The following is a 12593-nucleotide window of genomic DNA, read 5'->3' on the forward strand; positions in this document are numbered from 1 at the left end:
AAATTTGTCGATTTAAAATGAATTTTAGCTTTCGCAGAATACTAATCTGCCTTGAAACTTTTTTTTACAAATATCTTCAATATGGCTTGTCCATTTACATTGTCCGTCTAATATGACTCCAAGGTGTTTATGATTATCAACAAAATTTACACTAACGTTATCAAATTTAAGATCTATAGCATAATCTAATTCAGAATCATAAATAAGTAATGCCTCAGGTTTTGAAGGATTGAACAACTAACCATTTTTGCGCCCATCGGTGAATGTGTTCCAAATCATTATTAATTATAGTTTCGATATTTAAAGGAGATGGATTAGAATATATCAACGATGCATCATATGCAAATAATTTTGAGAGACTTCGAACATTATCGGATATATCATTATGTACAAGATAAATAATATAGGACCTAAAACAGAGCCTTGTGGAACACCAGCACTTATACTTTAACAGACGATTTAGAATTTCCAACATACACCTGTTATTTTCTATCACTTATGTAATTTACTGACCAATTCAATAGATTTCCACATATACCATAGTTTGCTAATTTCACTTTCAGTCCCCTGTGCCACACACGATCAAACGCTTTCGATATACATGTATCACAAAAAAACTATAGTAGGATGCGTATTTTCAAGGTTTTCACATAAAGTGTGATACATTTCTATGAGTTGATAAACTGTAGAGTGACCAGACCGAAAACCAAACTGAAATTTGTATATTAATGAATGTAGGTCACATGCCTGATGATAAATTAAACAGAGTCAAAATAAATCCAACCTCTGCCCATTTAAACTGTAAATACATAGTTGTTGACTAGATTCTGAATTTGTCACAATTATTTTAATTTCAGAAACTCTGATAATTTGAAAATATCCTATTCTAATCCTCTTTTACAAATCGCGTGAGTTACGTGGTAACAAAATGTGTGATCCATACGTATACAAGTCTAGATCTAGGACTGCAGTTGCCATGGTCACTTGGACTTCATACTGTTCCATCAACCACACGGGTATGATAATTTAAATTACCTAACATTGGTCAGACTGGGCCTGGGGCCTTCAATGGGCCCCCTTCGATATGTTCAGTCAGGTGTATCACAGCTCACAACACCTGTACACGTAACTTATCCCAACCCCAGGAGGTCCATTTATAGCATGCCGTACTTATAGGTGGAATCTAGATTAAAGTGGCCCCAGTGCAATAACGGCCCTAGCGTCAGAACGGCCCTAGTTTTAAATAGCCATAGTAATAAAATACTTTTAAAGACATATGTACTTAATATGTTGTCCATTTAATTAAGTTTATTTAAAGGATAAATCGGAAAAAAAGATAATTTGTTGAAATTGATCAGCGAATGTATATGTATAAGATAATGATTACATTTATATATTATTATGCATAAATATATACAAGTTGATTATTATACTTATATCAAGTGTATTAATGGGAAAAGATATTTAAATTTTATAAAACTTTGTACATGTTGTGAAGATAAATGTACATAATATATATATATATTTATTACCGTTTTCATATAATTTTAATGTTATCGTTGTGAAACGACAATCTGATTGAAATACAGATCCTTATAACGATTGATTTCATTATGTTGAAATGTATAGATACGACATAGATACGGATAAGTAATTAAGATTAATTTTCATAATAAATACTTTATATGAGGGTGTCTGCCAACAATGTAACCTTGCTGCCCAGCTCTTGCCACGTGGAGGCCCCCTCTACAAGAGCCACGCGATTTTTTCCTAACAATTAATAAATTACACAGAGTCCAGTAAGTCAAATTAATAATGTACGTTCTAAAGGAAGGATGATATTCAGCATGGTATACAAATGTCTATATATAGTCTAAAAGATGTGAGGGAGTTTCAGGGAGTTGTACATATGTACCACAGTCTACTCCAGGACCACAGGACGAGGGGCGTAGACATCTCCAATCTTCTTTAAGAACTGGGACGTGGTCAACTCATCGTGGTCGTACTGGTCCCACATGGTGTGTACGCGACCCTGGATGCGTCGGAAGGCGACTCTCTGATGACGTTGAAGCGCATTCTCTGACACCAAACGCTGTTGGATGGTCACCAGTGTAGCCTCCTTCAGCAGCAGCGGAACCAGCATGTAGAAGGGGAGGTTGGCGCGTCCAGCTTTGCCGTTCAAGCGATGATGCCAGCCTGAAAAAAACATTAAATTATATTAGACATGGAGAGATTTCTTATTGTCACTTTATATATATATATATGTATAAGTAAAAAAGAACCATGTCCATGTGATGGTTTCAATATACATAAAAAGAAAACACAACTATAAAACATTTTTTTCCTCCCTAGCGCTTTATGACCAATTATTCATATTTTATTGAGCGTTCGCCCCTGTGAGGAAGGCTCTGGGTTCTGTCCCCTGGCCGAGACACACCAAAGTCTATAAAAGTGGTAGTTTCTGCTCCTGCTTAGCGTTCAGCACACAGGGAGTGGGACGACTGGTTCGCCCGTTGTCAGTATAATGTGACCGGGTGGGGTGTGTTGCTTGGTGTCTTCGGCGGCATGCTTCAGTGATATAGCACTATAAAAAGGGCAACAGTTCCACTATACAAGAAGACACAACACGAACATACCGCAGTCTCCCAGTACACTCACCTCGCACAACATACACGCAACACACCGCACACATGGGAGGCCGTCCTTACATGACCATAGCTGTTAATAGGACGTTAATAAATCAAACAAACAAACAAACAAACAAATTCATATTTTATTATGAATTACTACTTCTCTTTCTTTATATATATATTTGATTAATTTGAAATACCGGGGTATTTAATTTGACTAAAATAGCACATCTTTATATCATACATACCTTCTACATCATTGTTGGTTCGCACCGGCTGCCGATAGACGCACCAGTTCGTCGGCGACCAGACGCGGCTCCGGATCCACTGGCTGTCGATGTAGCTAACCAAGTCCCTCAGTTCCGGAGTTGCATCCTCTCTACATATATACATTGTACTCATCATACAAATACGTACAATTATACAATGATGCTTGTCAATAGGGATATGTATTTTAACTGGTTGTTGCACTTTTAATTAATCTGATAATGAAGCTTTATATCTTAAATTAAAAAAATAATCGAAATACCAGGTGTATAATTAACAAAAACATTTTATTTTCTGATACTCGCTTTATACATATATCAGAAACCTGATTATTCTGTCTATGTATATAAAATACCATATTGTAATGTTGAACAAGGATTTATAGGTATATAAATGTCGCTGTGTTGAATAAATACCTTATCTAAATTAATTTTGATCATAATATATACATACATGTATTATTGGTAAATGCATGGTTGTGACAGACATGCTTGCAATTGATTTACGCATTGTACAGCTCCCGTCAGCTCCACTACACGGTACGGCTGCCTGTCATGACAATAATTGAGGTGTATTTAGCATCACTTCCTGTGTTTTGCCAGCTAATTTTTACTCATCCCAATCTACCCCAGAATACGGTGTACATATTTACCGAGGCTCATCAACATGCATGTACATGTATCTAATAAGAATGGTATTTTGTGTTTCAAATTCATAAACCTATATTTGACAGAAGCAAGATGGTCGCCATATAGTAGGTTGTGTTGTAACATCTCTCCTGATTTATGCTGTCCTAACTCATTTTAATGGATATTTTAACCAACTTGACTCAGCTGACAAGATGAACAGTTTACAAGGTGACTAATGGGTTATATCAGTGCCAAAATTAAATTGGCAAGGAAGACATATTTTGATAAAAACATTTCTCGTCACTCGCGACTTATTACCTCCTCGCTTCGCTCGGGTGTAATAAATCTCTTATTACTCGAAAGCCATGCAATAACCTTTACGTGTTGGATGTTTACAATCCTGGCACAAATAATGCCTTGAATCCAACAGACACACCTTATTGAATGAAGACTCCGCCGATCTTCTTACTTGGATATGTGATCCGTGTATTCAGAATAGTACTACTGAACGATCAATTCCACATACATTGCTCCCAAATCACATCGAAAAAAGAATATCTTTTGTTTCTTGGAATATGAAGAGCTTGCCGATACATTTTGAAGAAATTAAATATCAAATTCTGAAGTTTAAACCGAGCATTGTGAGTTTATGTGAAACGTGGCTAAACGATGCTCATCAAAAACCAAAACCATGCTTATTGGTAGTAAACAGAAGAAGCACAGACTTACAGAGGAACTAAGTATAAAAGATAGAAATTATCAGTAACAAAATGTCAAGAAAAAAAAGCTTTTAGGTGTGATTATCGATGACCATCCATCTTGGGATATACAAGTGCAAGATGTCTTGATTTTTTTTTAAACTTTATCAACTGTGCAGAATTAAAAAAAATCCTATCAATGTCGGCTAGAATAACTTACCATAATTGTTTTATTTTACCATATATTGATTATTGTTCCAACATTTGGGGATACTGTTCACAGAAATTTGTTAAAAAAGTTGAACGAATCCAGAAAAGGACACTACGAATTATTCTAGATGTAGATTATAGTGTTCCAGGTGATCAACTGTTTGTCAAATTGATGTACAAAATTATGAATAATTCATATCATGCTTACCTAAATTGTAACATCTTAGTCAGTAATGTACATCCCATTCAAACTAAATCTTCCACAATGGGAAAATTTGTTTTACCACGGCATAAAACAGCCAAGTTCAGAAATTATTTTAAATATAATGGTCCAGCACATTGGAATAACCTTCCTGCAAGAGTCACGGAAAAAAACATCTCTTAACACCTTCAAGGTTAAATGCAGAAGGCATTTCTTTGAACTTTACAATAATAACAAGAGCTGTTGGAGAACAGCAAAGCTCGCCTATTCAGAAGAAGTTGATTAGGAAAATAAAATCATAAACATTTATGATGACTTAAGCTTAAACAATTGACAAAATAGAAACTTGCTCAAAAACTTTAACATGGAAATATGACAAATTAACAGACTCAAAAAACCCCTAAAGGGCCCCAAATTGGTTGTATTATCACGTTCAGCATCCATACACATTAGGAAAATAAAATCATAAACATTTATAATGACTTAAGCTTAAACAATTTACGAAACAGAAACTTGCTCAAAAACTTTAACGTGAAATGGGACGCCAACGCTGACGCGACAACATTAGCTCCCCCTATTCTTCGAATAGGCGAGCTAAAAATCATTGATTTTATGTTTGAACTACAACTGAAATTTCTTTATCCGTATCTTATTATGTGTTGAATTTTAAATCCTTCTTTTAGTAATTAATGTTACCATATAACATTTACTTCTTGTTTTAATCTATGCTATATTAGTGTATAATCTGTCAAATTTTTTTGCCATATATGTATGCAAGACACATATTTGTGTTTCATAATCTCATGCTGCAATTAAAGTGAACAGTAAATATAAATATTTGTTTGTTTGTTTGTTTGATTAATTAACGTCCTATTAACAGCTATGTTAATAAATCAAACAAACAAAATTTAGGTTTCATTGATTTGTGTGATATTATATGGTAATGAGTTAATGATATACAATTAAAACATATCCGGTATTTTGTGGGAAGTATGGCCCTGCAGGTAGGGCGTTAGAATTGTACCTGCTGCCCCTATTGCATGATCGTAAAAGGCGACTAAATTTAGGATATTATCTTTTCTTTTCTTCCTAAAGAAAATCTCAAACTACTAAACCTGCTGGACAAAATATAATCGTGGGGGATTTCAACTTCAAGCAAATACACCAAACTCTGGAGTTCAACACCCATCCTCCTTCATATCTATGTGTGCTCCTCGTTTTATCCTTTTTGAGCTTTTCACATTTTCAATGTCTGGCTCTTCTCTTTGGCCTTTCCAGTTTTCAACCTCCTTTGTGTCCTTTGGAATTAGGAGGTGGTATGTACTTGCAATGCTGCCACATATTGCCTGTTCATGCATTCTGAGAAGTTTCTTTGTATGCAGGCCTGGCAAACACAAGAAAGATTTATCGCCCTATCAATCCTGGCCTAACACACTGAACTTGTTGAAATGACTGTGTGCCCTTGATTGTTCTTAGGTCATCTCGTATCTTTTTTCTTGACATTGCTTCTATGAAGAAGTTCCTCAGCGTTTGCCATTTTTTGGAAGGTTGTCATGACAAAATCTGCACAAATCTTGGGCATCTTTGATAAAACCTGTCTGCTAACAACATGCTGTTAGCAGTCCGCTTGATAACTCCTCCAAGGGCATCACACATTTTCCCCATCGTTCGAATGTTGCCTGTTGTGGAAGATTGTTGAAGGGTTCTTTTGATTTAAACTAGGCACTGGATCCATCTGTGAACTGTACAGGTTTGTCAAAACTTTGACCATTTCCCTTCAAATGACCCATTAGCTGATCATTGAATACTTGTACTGCCTGTGCATCATGTTTCAGGTATGCAGGCATGTAACACATGTCATCTCTGCAGATCTCAGCGCATTTTCTACAATTGTAGTAGGCCACCAATGTAAACGGTGTTGCTTGTTGATAGTGGTAAAGGGCTGATTGTATTTCATCCCGGTGTGTTTGTTTGCTTGTTTGTTTGTTTAATTATTTTAACGTCCTATGAACAGCCAGGGTCATGCAAAGACGGCCTCCCATATGCATGTATGCGATGTGTTGCGTGTATATTGTGCGAGGTGCGTGTTTTGGGAGACCGTGGTATATTCATGTTGTGTCTTCTTGTATAGTGGAACTGTTGTCCTTTTAATAGTGCTATATCACAGAAGCATGCCACCGAAGACACCAAGCACAGACACACCCCATTCAGTCACATAATACTGACAACAGGCGAACCAATCGTTCCCCAGTATGCTGAGCGCTAAGCAGGAGCAGAAACTACCACTTTTATAGACTGTGGTGTTAACAGAACATACCACAATCATTGCAAGTAGTACCAATCTGATTATCATACAGATCCTTATAATCACTCCGTCCAATAGAGGATCTGACAACATTACATAAAGGGTCATGTTCGGATGACCTTTTACCACGTGTTCTTCATATCAAACACTAAATTTAGGACCTTATCTTTTCTCTTCTTCCTAACTGATTATATCTTTCCTAATGTTTCCCTTGGCACCGCCTCACATTTGGCTTTGAGTTGAGCATTCGCTCCAGTGAGGAAGGCTCTGGGTTCTGTCCCCTGGCCGAGACACACCAAAGTCTGTAAAAGTGGTAGTTTCTGCTCCTGCTTAGCGCTCAGCATACAGGGAGTGGGACGACTGGTTCGCCCGTTGTCAGTATAATGTGACCGGGTGGGGTGTGTTGCTTGGTGTCTTCGGAGTTATTGAACTTGGAACTTGTTAACATTTGTTTTAAATTTTTAGGTTTCTTCTACTTTGCAAAATTGTATGGTTTTCAAAAATCTTTCTCATACGATCACTACTTTGCATTAACTCATTACATTTATTTTTAATCACAGGAAAAATATTGAAATTTCTTGGGTTGAAAGTAGAAACAAAAGGAATCAAAGCCGTATTAACTTTATGTTCATGTATACGGGATGTAAAAGGTCCCTTTTCAATTGCCTTTCTAATACCATGCTCTATTACCTCAACAGGATAACATTGAGCCTTAAGATATTGTTGTAACTGACCAAGTCTAATATCTTGTATGTTCTTCTCACTAACAATTGTAATAATTCTTGAGGCGAGATTAAAAGGAATATTCACTTTAGTATGCTTACTGTGATTAGAATAAAAATTCAGGTAATTGTGTAATTATAATTATAGGTAATAATGTATGTATATATACATGTGTATATATAAGTTAAAAATAAGTTTGTAATTTGTCGTTATGTACCTTGCTTGTGTATAGGTTTTGTTCCAGTTTGGCTTTGATGAACTCTTCTGTAGACATATTGATTATAGCCCCAGTTCTCTGACCGTTCCCCACACGACCGTTCCCCACAAGAAGAAGGAAGATGGCCTTGCTTCTGGAAGAAACAAGGTCCTCTGTCCTTAGTCCATTCAGCTTTTCGATGGCTGAGTTAACCACTTCCTTAGGAATCAGAGTTTCTGAAATATTTCAGATCACAAATCAAGATTATAAGATAACAGCAAAAACAGTTTACCGTACAGAAAATTTCGTTTAGAAGTTACAAGAAGAAATATGTCACAATCAACAACAGTTCATGTGAGATAACGTTGCTGTAATTAGCGTGTGTAGCGGCAGTTAATACTTCTTGTACGCATCTTCGTTCTGCTATACTAAATTCAATTCAAAAACTACGTATTACTCTAAGAAGGATAAGCTTTTATTATTGGTTCATTGCACAGTATCTTTCCTTATCACGGAAATTTGCATGTGTAAAGGCGGGTAATACCTTCTTGCTGCTCTTTTAGCAAGGCTACACGTTTAGCCCTGCTTTTTGACAAGGTTTTCAGCCAGGTATCCAAACTTGTCAGGATGACTCTGATATCGTCTAATATGATTTCTTGTTTCTGTAAAATAAAAGATAACCTGATTATTCTGAATATGGTAATTTCTCACTTAAATATAATTCCAAAAACTGTCCATAATCTCAATGTCTTTAAGAAAATAACTTTTCATACTTTAAAGTAAGTATTTTGTATCTTGAGTTGGCCCTGCAGGTAGGGCGTTAGAATTGTACCTGCTGCCCCTATTGCATGATCGTAAAAGGCGACTAAATTTAGGATCTTATCTTTTCTCTTCTTCCTAACTGACTTTATCTTTCCTAATGCCTCCCTGGGCACCGCCTCACTTTTGGCCTTGAGTTGAGCGTTCGCCCCTGTGAGGAAGGCTCTGGGTTCTGTCCCCTGGCCGAGACACACCAAAGTCTATAAAAGTGGTAGTTTCTGCTCCTGCTTAGCGCTCAGCATACAGGGAGTGGGACGACTGGTTCGCCCGTTGTCAGTATAATGTGACCGGGTGGGGTGTGTTGCTTGGTGTCTTCGGCGGCATGCTTCAGTGATATAGCACTATAAAAAGGGCAACAGTTCCACTATACAAGAAGACACAACACGAACATACCGCAGTCTCCCAGTACACTCACCTCGCACAACATACACGCAACACACCGCATACATGGGAGGCCGTCCTTACATGACCATAGCTGTTAATAGGACGTTAATAAATCAAACAAACAAACAAAGTAAGTATTTTGTATCTTGAGCAAGATGAAATTATATATCAGTATGTTTTTTCAGCTTTCGTGTCAGAGTTACAATAAGTTTGGTTTCTGGTTTGGACATGGTGGTTAATGCACATATACTTTCTATTTGGTATGGTACGTGCACATCTGACATTTATGTGGTATGGTAAGTGCACATCTGATATCGCTAATCTGATTTCTATATGGTATGATAAGGTCACATATGATATATATGTGGTATGGTAAGTGCACATCCGATTTCTCTGTAGTATGGTAAGTGCATATCAATCTAATTATAAAGATAGTATTAAAGGATTTAGGCCACGATTTTTGTTTGTTGTAAAATTACAAACAAAACATGTTACAAAGTTATGTAAAAAGCAAACTTGCTCTTCCACGAAATTCCTACACGCGATTTCAGCTATTTCAAGGCAATCAGGGATGCCGTGAGGCTTGGCCTAATATTTTAATGAGCGTTAATGAGCAGTCACGTGACAATATGACATGACAAGTGCAAACTCTCACGACACGGCCCGCTTACTGAGTACTATAGTTCCGTAGCGTTTGACAGCTTACTTCAATAACTCCTAACAGCTTTTTTACAACATGGAAACCAATGCCAACGAAATTCCCGACGTCAACAACGTTTTCAAGGTCGAACCATACCAGTTTGAACCACTGAGAGTGGAGAAAAGCTGCGATGATAGACATAATTCGGATTCAGAGGACTCTGACAATCTGTGGCCCTGCTGCCCCTATTGCATGATCTTAAAAGGCGACTAAATTTAGGATCTTATCTTTTCTCTTCTTTCTGACGGACTTTATCTTTCCTAATGCCTCCCTTGGCAACGCCTCATTTTTGGCCTTGAGTTGAGCGTTCGCCCCTGTGAGGAAGGCTCTGGGTTCTGTCCCCTGGCCGAGACACACCAAAGTCTATAAAAGTGGTAGTTTCTGCTCCTGCTTAGCGCTCAGCATACAGGGAGTGGGACGACTGGTTCGCCCGTTGTCAGTATAATGTGACCGGGTGGGGTGTGTTGCTTGGTGTCTTCGGCGGCATGCTTCAGTGATATAGCACTATAAAAAGGGCAATAGTTCCACTATAAAAGAAGACAACACGAATATACCGCAGTCTCCCAAAACACGCACCTCGCACAACATACACGAAACACTACGCATACATGGGAGGCCGTCCTTACATGACCATAGCTGTTAAAAGGACGTTAATAAATCAAACAAACAAACAAAAAATCTATTTTCGAAAGATTTTGGTATGTGATTCACCATAAGTAGCAATGTCGTTGTCGACTATTTCTCCTGATTTACATATTCTATTTCATACGTTGCAAGGGTACAGATATGTCAGTACAGCATACATATTGAAGATAATTACCGCTTTTCAAAGCTTCCACCCAACCTCCTTTGTATTGGTCAAAAATCTTTTTTACAAAAGCCGCATACATGGCCGAAGTGGTCTTGCCCCTACTTCCGCCTGTTGGGCTGGCCAGATATGTTTTGAATACACTGTAATCGTCTAAATGTAACCAAATATATGTAAATTTAATTATCATTACCACTCGGGGAAGCATTGTAGAATCCCTCGAATATATCTCTAACATAGCTTGAATACAGGTTGGCCTAACCAAGACGTACTTATAAGTTAATTTTTAATTTTCTCAAACTCATCTGAAATGGAACAATAGCTAGGTTTGCTCACTGATACAAATACCGAATGTTAAAGGAAAGAGATCAATCAAGGTTATTAATATAATTGCTAGTTATAATCAAATCAAAGAAAGTTTTCCCATAGTTGTGCCTTACGGAATGAATGGCATTTCCAGCAAAACGTTTGTCTTGTTTCCTCATTTTGATAAAAAAAGGAGAAACTTCCCATTAAGTTAATAAATGTTATATAGCACACCACACCTTTTTGATCCGGACCTGCATTTTCTTTTTTGAGAAGCTGGGCTCTCTGCTGGTTGTCAAGCTTATGGTGCTTCCGCAGGTGAACGGAGATTTGTTTAACTCTAATCAAACATCCTGCCACAGGGCAAGGTTTTCTTGACTCATCCGTTTGGCTGACAAACCAATTTAAAATTCCATTGAAATAAGGATTTAGTATAGCTATACGAGATATATTGATACTTGTTGATGATGCATGAAACTGACAGACTAAACCGAGATGATTATTCAAATATTGAATGTTTCTGATTTCAAATATCGTTTCAAAACACTACATTATTTTAACACTTTAAATGAATCTTCGATCGCACATTTGCACAGCTTACATGCAATTATTTCTAAATATATTCATGAAAAAGTTACTTTAAGCATACTTGAGATCCATTGAAGAGATAGAAGATGGTATCTTTTATCTTTGCTCTCTTCGTCAAAATATCTACGATGGATGAGTATATTTGCACCCAATAACTTAAAAAAACAAACTTTTCTATTGTACTTTGCTTTTATTAAATAAGGCTTACTCTAACTGTCGCCATTTTGACGAATTTTCCTTTGTCCAAGAGTGTTTACATCTAAGATGGTCCGCCACGCAAGTGAATTCAAGATAGCACTCTGGACAAGTGGCTAAAATAAGAGCAAATTTTGATACTGCACGTAAAAAACATGATATCAAAAAGCCAATGCACAAAACGGTATGATCATCAAATGATTTGTCTTAACCATTTTGCATCACGTCAAATATTGAAACTGAATGTATAGATTGAATGATTAGTCATTTGTCTTCACTTACCTTTTTTGTGCCTTTATTTTTTGTGATCTTTTTGGTAGAGACTGTTCTTCTGTAAATATATAATGTTTCAATGCTTAGCCTGTATATTATGCTAACCCAGTGTGTGAGCACTATAAAAAGGGCAACAGTTCCACTATACAAGAAGACATACATGAATTTACCGCAGTCTCCCAAAACACGCACCTCTCACAACATACACGCTACATACTGCATACATGGGAGGCCGTCCTTACATGACCATAGCTGTTAATAGGACGTTAATTAATCAAACAAACAAAAAATACTTCAATATGAATCGATTTCCAAATTAATTAGAGCAGAAGTACGCGTATTTCTCTTATCAAAATCATCTCTATGGTATCCTTTTTAAATGAATAATTATCGATCGGTTAGATGTGTATTATACTAATCCGGAATCTGAGTAAACACTAAATGTTTTCATCCAGTCTGATATTGACATTGAAGATGTAGATTGCATGATTAGTCAATTGTCTTCATAGTTTGCGGTGTATTCACCTACCTATGTCATCCTGAACGTGGAATATCCTCATTAGCATCTTCTGTAAATTAATTATTATTCATTGTAAAGCCTGTTTATCATGCTAACCAATTTTCCGAGTAAATACTTGATTCAATTTCAAATTGATTAGA

At 36.8% G+C, this 12593-nt stretch overlaps 1 protein-coding gene across 1 annotated transcript; it reads right to left on the minus strand.

Annotated features, from left to right (window-relative positions):
* Window positions 1–1921: 1921 nt before the first annotated feature.
* On the minus strand, window positions 1922–3023 carry LOC138305792 (uncharacterized). Its single transcript, XM_069246061.1, has 2 exons — window positions 2879–3023; window positions 1922–2196 (listed from the first exon to the last, which is right to left on the minus strand). The coding sequence occupies exons 1-2, from the start codon at window positions 3021–3023 to the stop codon at window positions 1922–1924; spliced, it is 420 nt and encodes a 139-aa protein (XP_069102162.1).
* Window positions 3024–12593: the final 9570 nt, after the last annotated feature.

This window comes from Argopecten irradians, chromosome 13 (assembly GCF_041381155.1).
Source record: "Argopecten irradians isolate NY chromosome 13, Ai_NY, whole genome shotgun sequence".
NCBI lineage: Eukaryota > Metazoa > Mollusca > Bivalvia > Pectinida > Pectinidae > Argopecten > Argopecten irradians.